The 24273-nt window shown below is 49.0% G+C and overlaps 1 protein-coding gene across 9 annotated transcripts in view; it reads right to left on the bottom strand.

Moving 5' to 3' along the window:
• The window catches only part of SNED1 (sushi, nidogen and EGF like domains 1), an 83860-nt gene extending 59587 nt beyond the window's left edge, over positions 1–24273 (bottom strand). For all 9 annotated transcript variants that reach the window (XR_007125850.1, XM_047721612.1, XM_047721614.1 and 6 more), the window contains exon 1: positions 23672–24273. Coding sequence is in view for 8 of the 9 variants with exons in the window: in XM_047721612.1 (XP_047577568.1) it covers positions 23672–23884 (213 nt within the window). In the remaining variant the exon portion in view is untranslated. The remainder of the gene's footprint in view (positions 1–23671) is intronic.

The raw sequence follows: 24273 nt of genomic DNA, 5'->3' as shown, positions 1-24273 counted from the left end.
CTGCAAAGAAGACCTGCAGTTTCAGCAGCCTCATGGAGGGAAAGGGAGAGAAACTTCAAAGCTCAGAACTCACTCAGGGTTGGGGATAAACCCCCACATTAGGCAGGGTGAGCTTGAAGTACACAGTCCCTGTGCAGTCTCATACTCTGCTGTCCCCTCACTTAAGCAATCCAGGGCCCCTCAAACCTGGACTTGGTTTATGGTGGCTTTCAAAGGGTAGCATTCCAAGGTTCCAGGCAGAAGCAAATAAAACCCTCTCTGGCAGAAGATAGCAGCATCTTAGACCTCAAGCTATTCATATAAGTAATTTTTCAAATACAAAACCCAGGACACATTCAAAGATAATCCAGCACACAAGGAAGCAAGATGCCACTAACAGGAGTAAGTCGAAATGAGAGAGACATTGGATATCAGAATCATCAAAGGCTATAAAATAGCTAAGTTTACCATGTTCCAAGAAAACACAAACTTTAAATTTTGTCAAGAGAATAGCCAAAACAATCTTGGAAAAGAACAAAGTTGGAGGATTTATACTTTCTGCTTTCAAAACTTACCACAAAACTATAGTAGTCAAAACAGTGTGACACTGGCATAAAGATAGAAAGATAGGCAGAATAGAATGGGATGCCCAGAAATAAATCATCACATATACAGTCAAAGGATTTTCATCAAGGATGTCAAGAGCAATAGAGATAGGACTGGCTTTTCAACACATGGTGCTGGGAAAAATGGATATCCACATGCAAAAGAATGAAGTTGGACTCAACATAGAATAAAAGCTTCATGACATTGGTTTTGACGATGATTTCTTGGACATGACACCAAAGGCACAGATGACAAAAGAAAAAAAACCACAAACTGGAGTTCATCAAAATTAATATTTTTTTAAAAAAGATTTTATTTATTTATTTGACAGAAAGATCACAAGCAGGCAGGGAGGCAGGCAGAGAGAGGAGGAAGCAGGCTCTCCATAGAGAAGAGAGCCCGATGCGGGGCTCGATCCCAGGATGCTGGGATCATGACCTGAGCCAAAGGCAGAGGCTTTAACCCACTGAGCCACCCAGGCACCCCTAAAAATATTTTTTGCATCAAAAGACACTATTAGCAGAGTAAAAAGGCAACCCACAGAATGGGAGCAGATATTTGCAAATCATATATTTAATAAGGGATTCTTATCCTAAATATATAGAGAACTCCTACAACTAAACAACAACAAAAAGCATCCTGATTAAAAAATGGGCAAAAGACATCAATAAATGTTTCTCTGAAGAATACATACAAATGGCCAATAAGCCCAGGAAAAGATGCTCAACATAACTAATCATTAGGGAGAAGCAAACACAAGCCACAATGAGCTACCACCTCACACCCATCAGGATGGCTACTATCAAAAAAATAGGAAAGAACAAGTGTTCTTTTCCAAAGATATAGAAAAACTGGAATGCTTGTGCACGGCTAGTAGAAATGTAAAATGACAGAGTCACTGTGGGGAACAGATGGCTATTTCTTAAAAAATTGCAAATAGAATTACCATACCATCCAGAAATTCTACTCCTGGGTAAATATCTGTATTAGTCTGCTAGGGCTGCCATAACAGAATATCAGACTGACTGGCTTAAACAACAGAATTTGTTTTCTTGTAGTTCTAGAGCTAGATATGCAAGGTAAAGGGGCCATCAGAGTTGTTTTCTAGTGAGGTCTCTCTTCCTGGCTTTAGATGGCTTCGTCCATGCTGTGTCGCCACATGCCTTTCCTCTGTGTGCACATGAGGAGGAAAAGAGCTCTCTGGTGTTTCTACCTCTATATCAGATTAGGGTCCCACCCATACAACCTCATATAACTTTAATTACCTCTGTAAAGGCTCTATCTCCAAATACAATCATATTGTGGGGTTAGGAATTCAATAGCTGAATTTTGGGTGGCACACCATTCATCCACAACAATACCCAAAATAATTGAAGGTAAGGCCTTCAAAAGATATTTTTACACCCATATTCATTGCAGCATTATGCATGACAGCCCAAAGAAATCCAAGTTCCAACACTGCATGAACGAGGAAACAAATGTAGTCTATCTACACAATGGAGTATGATTCAGCCTTAAAAAGAAGGAAATTCTGACATGTGCTACAAGATGAATGAAACTTGAGGGTATTATGCCAAGTGAAATAAGCCAGTCACAAAGAGACAAATGCTATGATTTCACATATATGAGGGACCTAGAGTAGTCAAATTAATAGAAAGTAGAATGGGGGTGGCCAGGGGCTGGAGGGAGGGGAAAAGTGGGAGTGTCTGATGGGGACAGAATTCACATTCACAAGACAAAAAGAGTCTGAAGGTGAAAGATGGAGATGACAGCACAACATGAATATCCTTAATACCACTGAACTGTACACTTAAAAGTGGTTAAGGGTGCCTGGGTGGCTCAGTGGGTTAAGCCTCTGCCTCCGGCTCAGGTCATGATCTCAGGGTCCTGGGATGGAGTCCCGCATTGGACTCTCTGCTTGGCAAGGAGCCTGCTTCCTCCTCTCTCTCTACCTGCCTCTCTGCCTACTTGTGATCTCTGTCTGTCAAATAAATAAATAAAATCTTAAAAAAAAAAAGTGGTTAAGATGGTCAGTTTTATATTATGTGTATTGCCCATAATACAAAAAATATGATTTGAAAAAGGGCTGGGGGGCCACCTGGCTGGCTGGCAGTAGAGCATGTGACTCTTGATCTCAGGGTCATGAATTTGAACCCCACGTTGGATGTGGAGATTACTTTAAATGAAATAAATATTGTTTTAAAAAGGGCTGGGATAAAAAAAAATCATCAGGGATGGAAGTTATCTTTTATTATTTTTTTAATTTTTAAAGAAGATTTTATCTATTTGACAGAGTGAGAGAGGGAACACAAGCAGGGGAAGTGGGAGAGGGAGAAGCAGGCTTCCTGCTGAGCAGGAAGCCCAATGTGAGGCTGATCCCAGGACCCTGGGATCATGACCTGAGCCGAAGGCAGACACTTAATGAATGAGCCACCCAGGTGCCCCAGAATTATCTTTTAAAAAGGCCATTTTAAAGAACTAAATAGAAATTCTAGCACTTAAACTAAGTAAATAACAAATTAAGAACTAAGTAGATGGATTTAAGAACAGATTTGAAGCAATTGAAGAAAGAATAAATGAACTGGAACTAGAAGATAGGTCAGAAGAAACTATCCAGAATTTAGAACAGAGACAGACGGAGAGTAGAGAAGACTTATGTGAAGTAATAAGATGATCAGATAAATGTATGGTTTGTAGTACCAAAGGGTAAGGAGCTACAAAGGCAATGACTGAGAATTTCTAGAACCAATGAAAGACACCACATATTCAACAGTCCCAGTGATTCCCTAGCTGGAAAAATAAAAATAAAGCAACAACTAATGATTGCTAGAGATGCAGAAAATGAATGACAAGAAGACATTTGTAAAAGGAGAAAACATATAAATTACCATCAAGGATCTTACAGGTAGAGTGACAGTTGATTTCTCACAAGCAATGATGGGAACTAGAAATCTGGGATCATATCTTTAATATGGTGAAAGAAAATAACTGCTAACATAAACTTATACCCAGATAAAATATCCTTTATTACTGAAGGCAAAATAAAGATAATTCAGATAAATAGTAAGTAAGTAAATAGTATCTAAACAGCAGACCCACATGAAAAAAAATTTAAGTTAGAGGGAAATGTAAAGTCAGAGAAGCAGGAAGGAAAAAGGGCAAAGAAGATGCTATGGACTGAATGTCTGTGTCTCCCCAAAATTATGTTGAAACCTGACCCCCCACTGTGATGACATTGGGGGAGACCTGTGGGAGGAGATTAGGCTATGAGGGTGGAACACTCATGGAGGAGACTATAAAAGAGAGCCCTTATAAAAGAGAGCCCAGAGATCTCCTCTCTCCTTCTGATGTATGAGGACACAGCAGGAAGATGGCTTTTAACCAGAAAGTGGTGGTTCACCAGATACTAAATCTGCCAGCCCCTTGATCTTGGACTTCCCCATCTTCAGAACTGTGAAAAATAAATGTTTGTTATTTAAACTACCCAGTCTATGGCACTTTTGTTATAGTAGCCAGAACAGATTAGAACAGAAAGTATGAGAATAAATCTAAATGAATACTGACCATATAAAGACATAATATAAATAAAACTTTGTGGAATTGTGTAAAAAATATGTAGAATTAAAATTAATGATAATATCCTATAAATTGGAAGAGTATTAAAGTGTTCCAAGCTCACTGTATTTTCCAGGAATAGGATAAAAGCATTAGTTAATTTATTAGTGAATATTGATAAATAAAAATGAATATTGTACTGCCTAGGATAATCACCAAAAGAACAAAAACAGTGTAATAGTCCTAACTGATAAAGGGATATGACTGAATGATTAAAATTTTTGGCATATAGGATGGCAAGAAGGAGAGAGAAGGAAAGATAAAGTAAGCAGAACAAGTAGCACAGAAGATAGTAGACCCAAACACACCTCCATCAGTAACACATTAAATGAAAATGAATTAGATGTTCAAGTTAAAATATATACCCTCCAAATGCTAACCAAAGGAAACCTATGGTTTATAGTTATATTATTATCAGACAAAACAGATCATAAAGCAAAAAGTAAGCTAGAGACAAAGAGGGCCACTTCATAATAATAAAGGAAGATATAACAATTTTGTATTTTTATATATCTAATAACAAGGTCTCAACATACATAAGTGAAAAACTGACAAAAGGAAATAGGTCAATTCATAATCATAGTAGAACATTTTAACATACCTTCTCTAGTAAAGTAGGCTAGGCAGACACAATAATCTGTGAGAATACAGAAAATTTGAGCAATGCAGATGGTAAGTGACCTAATATATAACACAAATAGAATATTATTTTAGGGGCACCTGGGTGGCTCAGTGGGTTAAGCCTCTGCTTTCGGCTCAGGTCATGATCTCAGGGTACTGAGATCAAGCCCCGCATCAGGCTTTCTGCTCAACAGGAAGCCTGCTTCCCCATCTCTCTTTGCCTGCCTCTTTGCCTACTTGTGATCTCTCTCTCTGACAAATAAATAAATAAAATCTTAAAAAATTTCTTTTAAAAATATTTACCATATACTGATCATATAACAAGTGTCAACAAATTTCAAGTGATTACAAAAAATATGGAGTTTGTCCTCTGGCTACAGTGCAATTATATTAAAAATATTAACCCCCCAAAGGTAGGAAATTTCTGTGTGCATGGAAATTAAGAAATATAAATAACTTTGGACTGAAAGACAAAAAAAGGGCTATTTAGCAAAAACTTGTGAGAGTGTGGTGCAAGCAGAAATTAAAGGGGAATTTGTAGCCTTACATGGTTATCTCAGTATGTATACTTTGTGAATAAACCAAAAAGTTAGTAAATACCCCACATACTGTAAACAAACCAAAACCAAAACAAAACAAAACAAAAATGGGAAGAGAAAAATAAAAAATTAAGAGCACAAGTTAATGAACTAGAAAACAAACACTGAAAAGAAAATCAGCAAAACCAAAACTTGTTTTTTTTTAAACTACTAGTAAAACAGATACATTTCTGGTGGAATTGGTCAAATAAATAAGAGAAGGTATCAGTTGCCATTATCAGGACTGAAAAAGAATATATGACTTTATACTCTGACATTGTTAAAAAAGATAAGGGGATATTATAAATACTTTATAATAAGAATAAATTCAAGATTTTAGATAAAATGGAAATATTTCTAGACAAATGCAGCTTACCAAAACTGGGTTAAGAAGAAATAAAGGAGGAAGGGATGTTAACATAACAGAGTAATGTCTTTCTGGAAGAGAAAGGGCAAAGGTTTCCATGGACTGGGTCAAGAGAAACTGAGAAGACTCACCAGGATCTGGGGAGATAATGTTCTCCATAAGTAGGGGTGTTGGGTGAGTAAGAGGTGGGGAGTGAGGATGCCCACTGTTTTACCTGTTAATAAAGCTGAGCAGTGAGCGGTAGGCTTGAAACAAACCATCTGATCAGAGCTTTGATTGTTGTTATAATGACAATGTGGCAGTGACCCTTCAAGGCCCCACTAAAAAAGCAGAAGGGCCTTGATGACTAAATCAAAAGATTCTGAAAGCTGAAAGAATTGGTTCCAGCAATGAGGATGTAAAGGGTTTTGTTTGCTTTCTTGGTTTTTTTTTTTTTTTTTTTTTTTTTTAGGATTTAGAGTTTTGAGGGTACCAGAAACATTGAAAGTCCATTTGGTTGAGCTGTGTGAGTGGCAAATGCAAGGCCTTCCTTATTAGTGCAGTTACTGTTTGTGTCCTTTGATCTTTGCTCCCTCCTCCATCCTGACTTCAGCTGCTTTACAAAAAAAGCCAAGTATGGTAGGGGACTTGAGAGAGGTAAAGGACTCAAACTTTTATAGCTCTGTTGGTTACAGGCACCCAAGTTGCTATCCTACCTGGTTCATTAGGGGAAGGTGGTGCCAGGTGCAGAGGTGGCTGAGGGCTCAGAGGACTGTGGAGGAAAGTTATGGTGACATGTAGGCAACAAAAAGTAAGGGGGTCCCAGGAAAATTAAATAAATGGCATTCACCCTAGAAAGAAAGTGAACCTGCCTCTGTTTGCAGAGGATATGACCTATTATATTGAAAATCTCAAAGAATCCACTAAAACAACAACAACAACAACTATTTGAAGCAATCAGTGAGTTCAGCAGGTTGCCAAATAAAAGATAAATATATAAGTATTAATTGTATGTCTACACGTATACAATGAATGACCCAAAAATGAAGTCAAGAAAACAATTCCATTTATAATGGCATCAAAGAGAATAAAATGTGTATAAATTTAACCAAGAAGGTACAAAACTTGTGCCCTAAAAACTAAAAAATATCATTGAAAGAAATTAAGATCTAAATAAATGGAAAAACATCTCATACTCATGAATCAGATGCCATAACCCTGTTAATGTTGTTAAGATGGTGATATTCTCAATTGTGTCCTAAAAATCAATTTCTTATACACCAGCAATGAACAGGGAGGGGCATTTGAAATTAAAAACAATTCCATTTATGTTAACACTACCCCAAATGAAATACTTAGCTATACACTTAATGGAATCTGTACAAAATCTGTGTGAGGAAAACTACAAAACTCTAATGAAAAAGACCTTAGAAAAACTAAATAAATGGAGAGAAAATTTCATGTTTGTGGATAAGAAGACTCAATGTTTCAAGATGTCAGTTCTGTTTGATCTATATATTCAATGCAATCCCACTCAAAATACCAGCAAATTAGCTTGTGGAAATCAATCAAATGATTCTAAAGTTTATATGGAGAGGCAAAAAGACCCAGAATAGACAAAACAGTACTGAAGGAGGAGAACAAAGATGGAGGACTGACACTACCTGACTCAGCTACAGTAATCAAGAAAGTGCGGCACTGGTGGTAGAATAGACAAAGGACCAATGGAACAGAATGGAGAGCCCGGAATTAGACCTCTGGGTCAATATAGTCACCTGGTCTTTGACAGAGGAACTAAGGCAATACAGTGGACAAATATCATCGTCTCAACAAATGATGCTGGCACAAGTGGGCATCTCCACATACACACATGCACAAAATGAATCTAGATGCAGACCTTACATGGCTCACAAAATTTAACTCAAAATGGATGATAGACCTAAAAACAAAGCACAAAGCCATGAAACTCTTAGAAGTTTAGGTAGGAGAAATCTAAATGACCCTTTGTTTGGTGATGACTTTTTAGATATAACACCACAGGCATGATCCATGAAAGAAATACCTAATTAGCTTGACTTCACTGAAATTAAAAACCTCTGCTCCATGGAAGATAGTATCAAGACAGTGAGAAGACAAGTCACAAAATGGACTTATGGGAGAAAATATTTGTGAATGATATATCTGATAGAGACTGTTAGCCCAAAATACACAAAGAACTCTTAAAATTCAACAATAAAAAAACCCACAAAACAACCTGACCAAAATATGGGCCAAAGACCTTAATAGACACCTCATCAAAGAAAATAAACTGATGGCAAATAAGCACATGAAAAGATACTCTGTATCATATGTCACCAGGGAAATTCAAATTAAAAAAATAATGAGACACCACTATTCACCTATTAGAATGTCCAAAATCCAGAACACTGACACCATCAAATGTGGCTGAGGATGTGGAGCAACAGGAACTCTCATTCACTGCTGGTGGGAATGCAAAATGGTACTCCCTTTGGAAGACAATTTGACAGTTTCTCACAAAATAAAACATACGCTTACTTTAGCATCCAGCAGTTGCACTTCTTGGTATTTAACCAAGGGAGTGGAAAACTTAGGCCTGTACAACAACATGCAAACAGATGCTTATAGCAACTTCATTCATAATCGCCCAAACTTGGAGACAACCAAGATGTCCTTCAGTAGGTGAATGGGTAAATTGTGGTCCATCCAGACAATGAAATATTACTTGGTGTTAAAAAGAAATGAACTTTCGGGGCACCTGAGTGGCTCAGTGGGTTAAAGCCTCTGCCTCCTGCTCAGGTCATGATCCCAGGGCCCTGGCATTGAGCCCTGCATCGGGCTCTCTGCTCAGCGGGGAGCCTGCTTCCCCCCCCGCCCCGCCCCTGGTCTGCCTCTCTGCTTACTTGTGATCTCTCTTCTCTGTCAAATAAATAAAATCTTAAAAAAAAAAGAAAGAAGCTCTCAAATCATGAAGACATGGAAGAACCTTAAATGCATATTACTAAGTGAACGAAGCCAATCAGAAAAGAACAGAATAGGCAAATTAATAGAAACAGAAAGTAGATTAGGGATTGCCTAGGTCAGAGCAGAATTGGGGGGCTGGAAAATAACAACTGAGGGGTACAGGGTTTCTTTCAGAGGTAAGGAGAATGTCCTAAAATTGTGGTGATGAAATTACCATTCTAAATACACAAAAAGCCACTGAGTTTTAAGAGAGTAAATTGTATGGCATGTGAATTATATCTCAGTAAAGGGGAAGGAGGGAGAGAGGGAGGGAGCAAGTGAGGCTGGGGTGCGGGCATCAGCCTGGAGCTAAAGTCTACATAAGAGGGTGACCTCCCCTGTGCACATCACCCCACTCCCTGGGGTCCCTGAGGCAGAGAGCATGGTCTCCTGACTCATGTGCAGTGCTCTTGTAGGAAAAGACAAGGTTGCAGTGGGGGACAGGAAGTTTAAGAGACCTCATGGGTGGGGTCCAAGTGTGTCATTGTTGCCGTCATTCTGCCAAGAAGTATTGGGGTTTCTCCTTTTGGGGGAGTCCAGGAGTTGCCAGGCCCACAAGGCCTCTCTAGGGCAACAGCACCCCCTGCCTGAGGCAGGACCCAATGGAGAGCTTGCAGAAGCCAGGGTGATGCATGGGGGCCTCATGAATCCAGCCCAATATCTCCATTTGGGGTGGGTCAACTTGAACTTGACCAGTAACCAGAGAAGGTCCCAGCAGGGTGGGTGGCCAAATGGAAATGGCACAGAAGCTAAGTTGTCTCAGTTTTACATGAAAAAATGGCAATTACCCATTTGGGGGACCTCATTTTTCACTCCAGGGCCCCAAGTAAAGCCGCTGGCTCAGGGGGTCTTCCAGTCACAGAGCGTCCCCTGAGCATCCCGTGAAAGCCTGTCTGGTTTGCTGATGGCCTAGCCAAGCTGGAGCCTAATGCCGTTCCCAGGAGCCATGGCCCCATCTCCAATGGGGAATCCCGTGGAAAGTTCAGGCGGTGCTTTGGGTGGAATGAGAAGCAATCCCCCTGGCCCAGGAGGGATCCTTGACTAAACACGCCAAGGTTTCACTGACCTCTGGGTTGCGGCAAATGGTCTAGTGGAGGGTCAGCAGACTGTTCGTGAAGGGCCAGATAGTAACTATGTTTGGCTTTGGGGACCACATACGGTCTCCATCACATACTCTTCTTTGCTCTTTTGTTTTTGTTTTTATAGCCCTTTAAAAATACCAACAACATTCTTAGCTCCAGGGCCATACACAAACAGACCTTGGGCCAGCTCCTGGGCTGTCCTGTGCAGACCCCCGGTCAGGTTTTGTAAGGAAAGCTCTGCAGGGACAAGGGGGCACCGCTCACACCCTGCCCGTGGCTGCTCAGAGCTCAGTGTAGAGACAACCCTACCACCAGACAGCCTGCTGGCTCCCCTCTGCCATCGGCCCACAGCCTAGAAGGCACAGCCAGGCCGACCTGATTGATGATGCTGTGTTTGGGGCCTGTGAGCCTGGGCGCACCCTGCGCGCACCCTGCGGCCAGCAGGGGCAGTCTGGGTTGCTCCCGAGGGGCCCACAGGGAGGGGCATTCTCTGATGGGACTGATGGAGAGCAGGCCACTAATGGAGACCTCTCCCTGGCAGAGGCTGGCCCGGGGAATCCCTCCTTACACCAGAGATGGCACCATGGTTCCTGCTGGTGCCTCGTGGAAGGAAAGGCCTCAGTGCTGCTGGTGCAGAAACTACACCGCCCACCACCCTTGTCTGCGTGGAAGCTGGCCCACTTGCCATCTTGCCCAGAGGGACTACTGACCGCTCCCAGGCCCGGCGTGGGGATCTTACTTTTCTCGGTGCCGATGCTGACCACCCACTCCACTGTATCCCTACAGTGACTCTTCTGGGTCATTTGTGCCTGACAGAGATGCTCCCTCTATGTTGTGGGCCGTCATGCCCTGGTACAAGGGTCTGGTGACCGTTGCACACTCCCCACCATCCACTGGCATCTGGCATTGCCGAACCCTGGTTCAGCCTCCCCAGACTTGCCCAAGAAACCTCTGCCTTTGCTGCCTGTGGGCCTGGTCTGCCACCTGCCCTGTGCTGGGTCCACACCCCTGTCTGTGCACAAGAAAAATGGAGAAGCCCCTGGCACTCAGCCAGTCACAAATGATTCTGCTGTGCCTGACACAAAAATTTGTTAATGCCCAGAGGGCACGACCTTGTTTTGGTCTTTCCAACACAAGGTCATTCTTGGCCTTGGGTTCCACTTGGGGTGCTGAACAAGCCTGTGAGTGCTCCAGGCCATGGCCCATAGACCTCAGCCAGCCCACACAGCAGCGATCCAAACCAAGTCAGCACCAGATCTCAGGCCGGAGGGGGGATCTGTGCCCCTTAGGTCGGGTGTTTGCGTGTGGGGGCAGGTGAGTCATGGAATGTCCATCAGTGGAGCTGGGGATCAGGGGGTCAACCATCCCTCTCTGCCTGAGACCAACGGGGGCTCCTGAGCCTTTCAGGGCTGAGACCCCAAAGCTTCCCAGTAAAGCAGGGTGAGAGGGTCGCCCTAATGGGGTCACTGCTTTGGGCCACTTACGGCCTCTGTAGTTATCAGTGGTGGCATCTCTGAACTACTCCTGTGCATCACAGTGGACAAGAGCCTGGCCTTGGGTAACGTCCTGGCTGAAATAAGACCCAGTGGCCTCTCTGGGACTAATGTCCAGCGGGCTGCACCTGCAGCTGGGGACAAGGCGGAGGCCCTGCTGTGTCAACTGCCATTGCTGCTCCGAGCCCGGTGGATAGCAGCCTTAGTTACACGCACTGTGAGCCCAATCACATCAGTGTGGTCCTGGCCGCTGTGGTCCAACCAACTGGAGGGACTGATGGAGTGGCAGACCCATATGAAAATGTGAGTTTGGCCAAGAACAAGTGGGGTCAAGGAAGTGGGTTGTGGGAAGAGGCAGTCTGCCCTGGGTCCTGAGCGCCTTGAGTGTTTTTGCTGGGTGTGCCAAGAATGCAAGGCTCTGCTTTCCCTGGGCCGTACTTCAGGGTTGTGTTTGCAGAGATCTGCCCTGAGGGATGAAGTGTTGTGTCCTTGTGGACAGAAGGCAGGTTTCCCCAAGTTCAGTGTTTCTTGGCTGTGACACGAACACACAGTGGGGGCTCCTCTGTTCCCCGTGGGATGTGGGGAGCAAGAGGCCCTGATGCAGACAATGGGGTTTTGCTGCCTGTTGCACCATAAGGAGCAGCATCTATGTGTCCATAGAGACCAGAAGTCTGGGGTCTCCGGCCAGCACCCCCAAGTCCATAACAGGCTGACATGAGCCAGGGAGGAGAGCCAGCAAATCCCAGACCTCCACAGTTTCATGTTATAATAACCTTGAAATTGTATATAAAACGGAAATTTTCCTAGAGAAATACAACTTATCAAATGTGAGGAGAAATAGAAAACCTATTTTTAAAAAATATAATTATTGAAGACATTGAATCAGCACAAACTGCCCCAGGGAAACTCAAGTTCCAGATGGCACTACCAGTGAGTTCCAGCAAACACGTAAGGGGTAACTCCAGAAATACATCAGCCTTTCTAACTAGAAGAATTCATTTCACAAGACTGGCACAATCGTTATACTCAGACCAAAGCCAGGGCATGGATGAACAGCAGGGCAGTCTCACTGATGCCAAAAGTTGCCACAATCTTCAATAAACTAGCAAATTAATCCAGCAATATATAAATAGGAGAAACAATTCATCACTACCAAGTTGGATTTAAAAAAATGATTTATTTTAGAGAGACAGAGAGAATGAGAGAGAGAGAATGCAAACGGGGAGGGGCAGAGGGAGAGGGAGAGAGAGTCTTAAGCAGACGCCAGGTTGAGCATGGACCCCGCTACAGGACTGGGTCTCCTGATAGTGAGATCATGACCTGAACCAAAACCAAGCGTCAGGTGTTCAACCAACTGAGCTACCCAAGTGCCCCCTGAAGTTGGATTTTTAAAAAAATATTTTATTTATGTATTTTTCAGAAAAAGAGAGAGAGCATAAGCAGAGGGAGCAGCAGCAGAGGCAGAAGGAGAAACAGATTCCCGGTTGAGCAAGGAGCCGGATCTGGGACTCGATCTGAGCACCCTGGGATCATGATCTGAGCTGAAGACAGACGCTTCACCAACTGAGTCACCCAGGCATCCTGCCAGTTTGTATTTTTTGAGGAATACAAGCTAAGTTTACATTAGAAAACCAATTGATTTAGGGCGCCTGGATGGCTCAGTGGGTTAAGCCTTTGCCTTCGGCTCAGGTCATGATCTCAGGGTCCTGGGATCGAGCCCCACATCAGACTCTCTGCTCAGCAGGGAGCCTGCTTCCCCCTCTCTGCTTGCCTCTCTGCCTACCTGTGATCTCTCTCTCTCTCTCTCAAAAAAAAAAAAAAAAGAAGAAGAAAAGAAAACCCATTGATTTAATCAATTTAAATGATTAATTTAACAGATTAAGGGAGAAAACCACATGATCATCTTACAGGTGTAGAGAAGACATTTGATAAAAGTCAACATCCACTTGTGATAAAAACTCTCAGAATACTAGGAATATAAGGGAACATCTTTAATTTGATCAAGGGTGTCTTTAAAATAAACAAGAACAAACAAGGTGTTTCAAGGTAAAATACGGAAGTTTCTTTTTGAAATTGGGAGCAAGATAAGGATCGTGTTTACACCATTTCCACTGGACAATTCAATGGAGACCTGAGTCCACACAGCAAGGCAAGAAAAATGAAACAAAAAATAAAAATACATTACAGAGAGGAACACTGCTGCCTTGAATTCCGTGCAACATGAATGCGGTTGTAGAAAATCCAAAAGAATCCCCACATAATTTAGTAAAACTAATAAGAGGCTTGGTTGTTAAATGTAAAATTAGGAAACGTAAAAAAATCAACCATGAATCTACATACCAGCAGTAAATAGAAATTCAAGACACCATTAACAACAGTATAAAAATATTAAGTACTTCAGAATCAATCTAACAGAAGATGCTCAAAGCTTCTCTGCAGTCAATTCTAAAGCTTGACTGAGAACATTAAAGACAACGTAAATCAATCTAGAGGCACGCCATGTTTCCAGATTGCATGACCCAGTGTTGTAAAGAAACACCGTTGACCTACACGCCCCTATATATTCAAAGCAGTCTCAAAAAAATCCCGACAAGTAGGTGTATGCATGTAACCTGATAAGCCAGTTCCAAATTTTATATGAAAACGCAATGCCAAGAATGACCCAGACCCTCTCCAGAAAAACAGGACAGATGGACAAACACTAAGATAGCCCACAGTGCCGCCCCGCCCGACTTGGAGAGCCCGGAGACAACCTCCCCGCCCTGCAGGACACTCGTTCCCACAGCAGGGGCGCTGTGGAGCAGCACGTGTCTCCTTTCCCTGCCTCTTTGATCTCCCCCAAATACAGAGCCCACCTCCAAGGGCTGTGTGGCACCTCATTGTGAATGACAAAGCAATTCAGCAATGACACTGTTGGAGAAAACATTCTTGACTTTTGGGGTGATTTTTACAATAAGGCACAAAACCCTCTAATCATAAACACAAAGAAGGACACATATTATATTAAAATTAAGAACACCTATTCACTGAAAGATGCCATTAAAGAGGGTGAAATAAGGCATAGAAGGGAAAGAGAAATTTAAAGTGTTTGTGACCTCGGTTTGTCAAGAACTCGCACAGATCAACAGGAAAAAGTTAACATAGACAAGAGGGGAAAGACTTCACAAACGAGAAAATCCAATGGTCAGCGAATATATACAAGATATGTTCAGCCTCACTGATAAAAAGGAAATTAAAACCATGTTAACATATCAGTACACAACGACTAGACGGTAAACATGTTGGTGGGGTGTCGTGCGACGGGAACACCCGCGGGCCGACGTGTCTAATCAGCTGAAGACAGGTGCACCCCCATGGCCCAGCGGTCTCACTATGTACAAATGTGTGTGAAGGGTGCCCAAATACATGGTACAGAATTTTCATACGTAGCTTTGTTAAGAAGAGCCTAAAACTAGAAACTCCAGATGTCCACCACAGTCAAACAATTGTGGTCTCTCCAGATAATTAAACGGCAAAGGTGAACTAAGACAATACCCCAAGTGGGTGACCCTAAACATGCCTGGAGCAAAGGCAGCAGGTGCAAAAGAATGGCCTCCCTGCGCTTCCATCAGAGTGTCCAAACAGTCTTCTTGGGGATGCATGCCGGGAGGGCGGGGAAGCGGGGCTAGGGCAGCACCACAAGGAGCACGGAGGGGCTGGGGGCTGCTATAACGGGGTGGGCCCACTGAGGCTTGCACCGCATTTGTCCCTTTGCGGTACATGTCATGGGTCCCCTCTTCTGCATGTGTTCAGGGAGAGAGTTAAGAGTGAGAAGACACAGGCTTTTGGAAAAGGTGCCCATGGATGGGAGGGGCAGAGTCCACGGCAGCAGGCAGTGAGGGCCCATGGGCTTCAGCTGGAGCTGCAGGCGGCCATGGGTCACCTGCCTGGGTGGACACAGCCTATACTGCCCTCCCTGCATCCCTCAGCTGGCCTATTCCCCGCTGTGGCTCTTGCAGACCACTGAGTTCTCCTCCCTCTTGGAAGTCAAGCCCGTCACCCAGGTGTGTGTGGTGCGTGCAGAGGCCTCCAGCTTGCCCTCACCCCAGACTGCTGCTGCCCTGCCCCTGCCCCCCGGGCTGTGGGCCTGGAGCCCAGGGGTCCAGGCAGGAGGCAGAACAAGCTGGCCCTGTTTCCCTGCCAGGGCCGGGCTGGGCCAGGACCACAGCCGAGAAGGTGGTGGGGGCCCCCGGCTGAGCAAGCAGGCTGCTGGCAGACACTCTCACCTGGGCAGGAACCACACTGGACTTTCTTTCTCCAGATGGGAACATCTGCACGGTGGGGGTTGGGGGTGGGCACAAGCTGGACCGGAGGGTTGGGTCAGCAGACCCAGAGCAGGGAGCTGGGGGGTGAGGGGCTCCATGCAGCAGCCCCTCTCTACCCCTCAGCAGGGTTCCTCTCCTGCTTCAGGGCAGGGCAAATGTCACTTGGCAAAACACTGATTTTATTATTATTTTTCTATGTGTACTTTATAAAACATGTAATGAAGATACAGAGGCTGAGGAGGGAGGATTGGACCTGGAATCCCCCTCAGATACCCCCCTGTTACAGGCGAGTGTCTTAGCTGAACGAGGTAGATTTCATCCCCATGTGGGACTTAGAGAAGTGGGGGTCCACCTGCATGCCATTTAGCCACTGGCTTCCTAGAAACTTGACCATGGGCCTGGCCTGGGTGTTTGCTGGGCCCTCAGGCCTGGTACAGCCACCCTGCCTAGGCTGGCCATGAGGACCTGAGGCCCATGTGGGGGACTCCCCCAGCCCTTTGGGACTGTCATGGAAATACAGGGAGACCCCAGGGGCAGAGAGGAAGGAGGACCCTCTGATTTGCCCTCCCAGCCCTTTCCTATAGACTCCACTGACCGGGGGCTCGCTCTGGTCACCATGTGGTCTCCCCAAGCCAGGCCTCTCCCACACGGGCTGCCTCGTTAATGTGCAGGCACCTGCTGCTGGAACGAGGCCGTCCCCGGGGTGTCCCGGCTCGGGGTGGGACTTGCACACTGGCCTGTGTGGCAGCAGGAACTGAGTGCAGGAGTGGGCTGCCGGCAGCTGCGGCCCTCCACCCCCTGCCTGTCACCTTCTCTCCCAGAGGCCTGCAGTCAGTCCACAAGGGGGCGTCCCATCCCCTCGGAGCAGGCTGATGGTCCCAGGAAGGGAGCTGCTGCTCAGGTCCCCAGGGTGGCCCAGAAGCCATCGCATGCAACAGGAAGTTGCAGTGACTCTGTGACCTGTGGGGTGGCCCTGGGGGGAGGGGCACGTGCCTGCATGCATGTGTGGCCGTGTATGGAACATGTGTATGAGTGGGAGTGTGTGATGAGTGTGTATGAGTGTATGTGGATAAGTGTGTATGTCTATGAGAGTGTGCGTATGTGTGTGATTGTGTGATGAGTGTGTATGTGTACAGTATGTGTATATGTATGTATATGATTGTGTTTCTGTGTATGAGTATGTGGATAATTGTGTATGTCTATGAGAGTGTGCGTATGTGTGTGATTGTGTGATGAGTGTGTATGTGTACAGTATGTGTATATGTATGTATATGATTGTGTTTCTGTGTATGAGTATGTGTATAAGTGTATATGAGTGTGTGATTGTATGAGTGTGCATGTGTAGGAATATGTTTGTGTATGTGTATACAAGTGTTTATATATGTGTATGTGCTGAGTGTGTGCGTGCGTGTGGCGGTGTGTGTGAGTATATGAGTGTATTAGTGTGTACGTGCGTATGTATATATAAATGTGTGTGTAAGGGTATGTGTGTATACATTTCAGGTGTACATGTATGTGTATAAGTGTATCAGGATGTTACATGTATGAGTGTGTGTGGGTGTGCAAGCGTATGAGCGTGTGAGTGTGTATATATGTATATGAGTGTATGTGTGAGCGTGTGAGTGTGTGTGTGTGTGTGCCTGAACGTGTGCGGTGTGGTGTGGGGCAGGCCGGAGGGAACCCCCCCTTCCTGCAGGCCCAGGCCAGCCCCACACTGGTTCAGGAGAGGCACAGAGGGACGGCACTGGCAGTATTTCCGACTTGGATAAAACCAGGAAAGAGCGGAAATGTCCTGGAGAGTCTCTCCGAGGAAACTTCCAGCCCAAAGTATGTGACGTGTGTCTGGCTGGTCCCTGAGCCAGGAGCTCAGGGGCTTGCAGTGCCACCCGTGCTGGATGGAGCAGCTGTTCTGTGCAGGGCTGGGCGGGCCTGGAGGGGGGCCAGGGACCCCGAGGCCACAGCACCCCAGCTCTGCAAACATCACATCCAAAAGGGTGGGGCCTTGGTTCCTGCTTTGACTTCTCTGCCAAGAATAAAACAATAAAGCCCCTGAGGCCTTTTATAAGCTTGTTTTGAAAAATGTAGGCATGTTTTTTATTTCCTGGCAGCTTTCTGTGTAATTAGGATTCCTCCCACGGCACAGCTGGGGGCTGGAGTCCAGCCTGCAGGGCAGCGAGTGGGCAGGGCCCCCGGGGCTCACAGGCCAGGTCGGGTCTGAGCCCTGGAGAGCCCGAGCTTGCTGTGCACCCGGCTGGGGAAGGAGGGGAGGCTGGCCCTTGGCTGAGCTGGGGCAGAGCCAGAGCAGGCCTCAGGAAATAGCACCCAGGGCTACTGGGGGTGGGGTGGGGAAGGAGGGGGACCCAGGCAGGCAGATGGGGAGGGGAGGGAGCTGCCTCAGGGCCCACTTCCTGGGCCTGGGCACCTGGGTGGAGGGCTTCCCAGGGAGGGTGGGAAAGCAGAGCTCAGGGCTAGAGCAGCCGCTCCCTTCCTCCCTCCCAGGCCAAGCCCTCCTGGGCTAAGAGCCCCAGGCTGTACTTCCTGCGGGTTTCCCCCCCTTCACCCCCCCCCCCAGTCAGCCTCCGGAGGCTGCCTGTGGCCACCCTCTCCTCTGCCCTCAGATAGCTTCCCGTGGCCCCCACCCACAGGCGCTGCCTCTCTGGTGTCCCAGCACCTGTGCCCCACGTCCTGTCCCTGCTGCTGTCATCTCTCTTCTTCCTGGTGTAGATGACAGCTCCCGCCCCATGCCACCGCCCTGACAAAGCCTCTTCCTTGCCTCTCCTTGGGTACCCCACGACCAGGTGTCCCTTCAGGCCCAGAGCCCAGCTCCCCAATGGCCCCTGAACATGCCTCCCTGTGGAATACAGGCCCACGGCATCTGGGCACCAGTTTCCTTCCTCTGCGCCCATCACCTGCCTGAGCTGCGGCCTCCCTGTCTCTTCTGAGACCTTGCTGCCCCTCAGCCTGGTCCACTCCTCGGACAGAGGCCCTTCCTTTCAGCCACCCTGCATCCCTGCAACCACGTGGGGTCCACTGCCCTCCTATAGCCCCCACAGTGGAGATGGACCCCACATGCAAATCCAGTGTGTCCCCTGCTCTCCACATACACCCAGACTCTCACCCTGCTAGTCCCCCTTCTGGGGACAGCAGTCGCACGTTTGGGCCCCAGCCTCATCCCAAACCCCGACTGAACAAGCGTCTGAAGCTGGCTGTGCCCATGCTCCTGCTGACCAGAGGAGCCTGCAGGGGTCCGAGGGGCTGTGCCTGCTCTGGTCTACCCCCGGGCCAGCTCAGAGGACGGTGCGGTCCCAGGCTGCCCCGCTGCGTGGAGGGTTTGGGCTGAGGGACCCAAGCCTGGATCCCGTCCTCGCCCCACTCCTCCTGCCAGCACTCAGCCTGTGCAGTCAGACTTCTGTCTCTGCTGAGTCCTGGGGCTGAGGAGCAGGGCAGTGGCTCTGCACACAGTAGGTGTTTAATGAATGACTTGTCCCACTTTGTAAAGAACCAGTTTATGGACAATGAGACTCTAAGGCTGCACGCCCCCCCCAGCCCCAGAGACAAAGGATGGGGAGAAACCAGCTGGTGCCTTCCCCCAGTTGCCTGCTCACCGACCCATAGGAGCGGCCTCCCTGGGGGCCAGGAGAGGACGGTGCCCACGAGGATGCCTTTCTGGGTGTCAGGGGGCAGTAGGGAGATGCATTCCTTCAGACCCAGTCAGCCCACTTGGAGCAATGTATTGCAAGGAAAGGACAGGACAGGAGACACGTGTAAAGGAGCAGAGAGGCGGCACCTGTGCCCTTGTCATTAATTCACGGGGGCCACTGAGACCACCCACTCAGTCAAGAGTCAATAGAGCAACTGATTCAAATAATTCTGATCTAGCCACAGGATGGAATATTAGACTGTCACCAGAAAGCATGTTTCTACAAATTTAAGGCATGGGAAGTGCTCATGGCATAAAATAGTGAAAGAAATATGGGAAACAGGAATTGTGTGAAGCAGCAAAACCAAGATCTGTCTTGTGGACTCTAAGTATGCTCGAAAACGGGTCTAGAATTTCAGCAAAATGTTAAAAGTACTATTTTTGGGTGGTGGGATTGTGGATGTCTCATCGCACTGACCAGAATGCTAACAGACATTGGCTGAGCAGCTTCCCATTGTGGCCGCCTTCTGGAAGCTGGAACAGCACAGTGAACAAAATAGACAGAAATGATTTTGTTTTAGAGAGGAGGAGGGGCGGAGGGAGGGGAGAAGCTCAAGCAGACTCCACGCTGAGCACGTGGGAGTGCAACCTCACGCCCCTGAGATCATGACCTGAGCCGAGACCAAGAGTCGGATGCCTAACTTGTGGAGCCCCTCCTCAGACACCACCAGGAATGATTTTAATACGAAAACCAAAACACGGCTGCTAGCTCTTGCCTCAGTGCAGGGGCTTGGCTGAGGGTTTGGAATGAGAGCATGAACAAGTCGATGCGGAAGGAATGCACCAGGTTCTGACCGTGAGCTGTGGAGGGACAGGCTTTGGCGGGCTGGTCCCTTCCAGCTCCCCAGTTCTGGCCTCGTGCCATCCCTGAGAGCTAAGGGGTGGGGAGCCCCGAGCCGTTCTCAGAGGGCTGGGCTGGCCTGCCGGGGGCCGGGTGTGTGTCCAGGTGCTCTGGGCAGCACACACAGAAGGCTGTTCTAGCAGAACATTCAGGCGTTCACTCTGGTTTGATAGACAGAAAAACTGTAAAAACACCACAAGGAGCGTCCTCCTACTCTATTCCCACCTGCCCGCCGCTTGGATGTGACTGGGTGTGGGCTCTCCCCTTGTCTGTCTGTCTGTCTGCACACAATGTTTCCTGAGCTGCTTGAAAGCGAGGGGCAGACACGATTCCCTCTGCCCACAACCAAAGACTCCCTCTGCTGGAAGCGCACACCCCAGGTCAGGAAAGTGAAGTCTAACACGCTGCCGCTGCTGTCTACACTCCTTCCCCTCATTCCCATATGACATCCCTTGTAGACTTCTACCAGCGCAAGCTCCCTGCTTCCCTCTTTAATGGATGAAAACCTGTTCCTACCAGTCTTTTCAGCTGATTGACCCCATATGGCCAGAGAGTCCTCTGAAGCCCTCTGTGTCCTCCTGCCACATCCTGACCATTCTTGGAGCACGTCTTACTTCTCAGGAGCTTGATTCCCAGGCCCCTTCTGCACTTTCCCTGCCTGGGGCGTATTGTCTCCATAGAGCCCTAGTTCCTTCCAGGGAGACTGACGTTTGGCAAGCAGGAGCCGAGCACCAGGAGAGTCTGGTGCTCTGGGGTAGTGTAGCTTCCATTTCCCTGAGTGGAGAGAGCCAGGAAATGCGTCCGCTGTACGTGCACATGCATGTGCACACACGCACACACACACATGTGCCATGTCTACTGCCTCCTTTCAGAAGACATAAATACATGTTGTGAGTTTGTCCTGACGCAGCTTGCAGGACACAGGTCCACAGGTGGAAGGCAGACACCAAGCAAGGAAACAACCATGGTGGGGTCAGGGGCAAGCACAGGGGACACAGTGGGGGAGGGGAGAGGGGGCCCTCTTCAAGATCTGCAAGTTTGGGGAAGAGCCCTGGCTGCAGGAATGGTGAACGCCACCCCTGAGTGGGGCCTGCTCTGTGTGGCTGGAGCAGAGGGTGCTCGAAGGTGTTCTGGGAGCCAAACCACCCAGCTTCGAGGCTGGGGGCTGAAAGGAGAGGCAGGATCTCATTCATGTTTGGCAGTGCTCCTATGGCCGGGCTCCTGGGGCAGGACCAGGAGACAAAGGCCAGCGAGGAGGCACCTACATGCACCATGCACCCTGGCGAGTGGGGACGGTGGCCAGACCCAGGGCTGTGACCGTTCTAACACTGGGAAGTGGGATGTGTTTCCAAGGCTCTGACAATGAGGGGACGAGGGAAAGGAGGGAGGCTTCGGAAGGTGATGGTGGGTCCAGGGAGGAAGCAGGACCTCTGTTTGGGTCCCACTGAGTTTGAGATGGAAGGATGAGGAGGCAGCTGGACAGGGTGATCAAAAAGGCCCTGGGATCTGCCTTCCGAGCCTCAGTTTCCCCATTTGCCCTTTGATCGTCCAGGCGCAGGCACAGGAGGCACCAGCCAGGATCACATGCTACGGGGCAAACACCTTCCCCTCTCTCACGTAGCATTGATCATAACCTGCCTCCCTCCAGCTGCCCTGCCCTCCATGACCACAGTGCCCGCGGTCCTGCCGGCAGGTGTCTAGACACTGCTCCCTCAGGAATCCCACTGTCTTTCTCCCTGAAGAAAGAAAGGACACAGCGTGCCCACTGCGTCCGTGCTGACAAGTGTTATTCCAATATTCTCTTTGTTTCAGGAAAAGGCTTTTATGGAGATACATGTTTGGTTAGCCGCTGTAATGTTCATTTCTGATGAAATGATTTATTTTCCTAGCGATCTTTCCACATTAGAGCCATTTCTCCCAGCTATTTTGGCAAGGGTAGACGTTTTTGGTAGGCTATTAAGAGGGTCGACCATTTTAATAATATTTTCACCTGCGACTTTGATCGGAAGGCTGAGCTTGGCCCAGATGTTTATGGTACATTTTGATAGTGTTCTGTGAGAATAGTATCCCCAGCTGTCCCACGGCTAAGAGGCAAGAGCCTCATCTGGTCCCTGCAGACGCTGAGGACGGCTCTGCCCTGTCCACTATGTACCGCTGGAAGTTCGTCCTGTCCCACGGGGACCCTCAGCAGAGTGACTTCTACACAGAGAATGTGTGCCCCTCCCACCACTGCCATCACCAAATGCTGCTGCCCAGGTGCAGAAGCCTTCCTGCACAGGTGCAGGGAGAGGCTGCTGCCAGGCTGTGCTGTGGCTGCTGGTGGAGGGAGAGCATGACATTGGCAGAGGCCACTGGGACAGTGCTGGGTGAGGATGTCCATAGTGCAAAAGATGTGAGTGGGGCTGGGGGTGGCCTTGAAGGTGGTGGGGAGGAGAGAGCTGATGGAACAGGTGGCTGCACAGAGCGGGGTATGCAGAGGGTGGTGCTCGTGTGGGTGGATGACAGGGCAGACAGTGGCAGTGGTATTGAAAGTGGCCAAGGCCACGGCTGGTGAGACAGTGTTGGAGGTAATGGGAAGTACCATCAGGCTGGCCCAACACTTTTCTAGCCTTGATTCAGGGGACGGTGGGTGCCAGTGCCCAGGGGTCCTCACAGTAAAGGCACCAAGCAGGGATGAGATGTAGCGTTTCATGCTCTCTGTGGCCCAGGGTCCCTCCCTGGGAGCAGCACACAGAACCAGCCCTCCGGCCTCGTCCTTCAGCCGGAGCAGCTCCTGCTGTCCTGAGTCCCTGGCCCCAGAGCTCCCTCTCCAAGTCCTGTTTGGGACCTATGGGCCTGAGTGACCAGCTCCTGGACTCAGGACCAAGGGAGAAAGGGAGACAACGGCCAGAGGATACACTACCCCCAGCTGCTGCCAGACGCAGGAGGTGGTCTGCAGAGAAGCAGGCCCTGCCCTGACTGCTGGGCATGGGTCCCAGCCTCCTGGCAGTGGGCCTCAGGTGTCAACTCAGGGCAGGGCCTGACCGGGAGGGAGGGTGAGACCGTGGCAGGCCCAGTGAGGAACTGAAAGGGTCAGGTGCCTCACTCGGGAAACTGAGGCCCCAGGAAGCACGTGGCTGCTGCCACACTGATGTTTCTGAAAGAAGCAGGACAGGGCCGGACTCCCACCACAGTGCTGGGGACCAGTCGCTGGGCAGACGCGATCTGCGCGCGGTGCCCAAGCTCCTGGCGGGTGAGGCTGGGCCGGGGCTCTCGCCACGCTCCCTTCGCCCAGGTGGCCCGACTGCAGTTCGAACCCCACCCCCGCCCGCCTCTCCCGCGGGCCGCTGTCCGGCCTTGGCCGCCGGAGGGAGGAAGCGCTGTCCTCATTCCACCTCTGGCCGCCGCGGTGCCAAGTTGCCGGCGGCGGCGGCGGGAGTCGGGACGGCGGGCAGCGGCGGGGCGCAGCGCCCTCCCCGGCGCCCTCGCGGCTCGAGGTTACTCACGTAGAGTCCGGAGTGTTCGGCGCCGAAGAACGGGAAGGGCACGGAGAGCGGCCGCAGACCCGAGCCGCCGTCGTCCTGCTTGGGGGTGACAGCGTCGCCGCGCTCCGCGCCGAAAGGGTAGAAGTCGGCGAGGGCCACCGCGCCGCGAACCCCGCGCGCCCCTAGCCCCAGGACCGAGGCCAAGAGCAGCGCCCAGGCTGCGCCGCGCTGCATCGCCGAGGATCGGCTGCCGGGACGCAGCGGAGCACAGCGGGGCCGGAGCGGGGGCGCAGCGAGGACAGCGCGGGGACAGCGCGGGGACGCAGCCGGGACGCAGCGGGGCCGGAGCGGGGACGCAGCGGGGACAGCACGGGGGCGCAGCGGGGACCGCGCGGCGACAGAGCGGGGACGCAGCGGGGACAGCGCGGGGGCGCAGCGGGAACGCAGCGGGGACCGACGGCTTGGCAGCTCGTGCGGGGCCGGAGCCGGCGGGGCCGGGCGGGGTGCGAGGAGCGCGGCGCGCAGTCGGTGGGGTTCCGCGCGCTCGGCCGATCTGCGCTCGGGTCGGGGCTCCGCGAAGGAAGGAGCGGTGCTGGACCGCGCTCAGGGCCGGCCCCGCCCCA

This window comes from Lutra lutra, chromosome 3, assembly GCF_902655055.1.
Source record: "Lutra lutra chromosome 3, mLutLut1.2, whole genome shotgun sequence".
Taxonomy (NCBI): Eukaryota; Metazoa; Chordata; class Mammalia; order Carnivora; family Mustelidae; genus Lutra; species Lutra lutra.
Note: the sequence above shows the minus strand (reverse complement) of the source record. Positions and strands in the feature narration are given on the sequence as shown.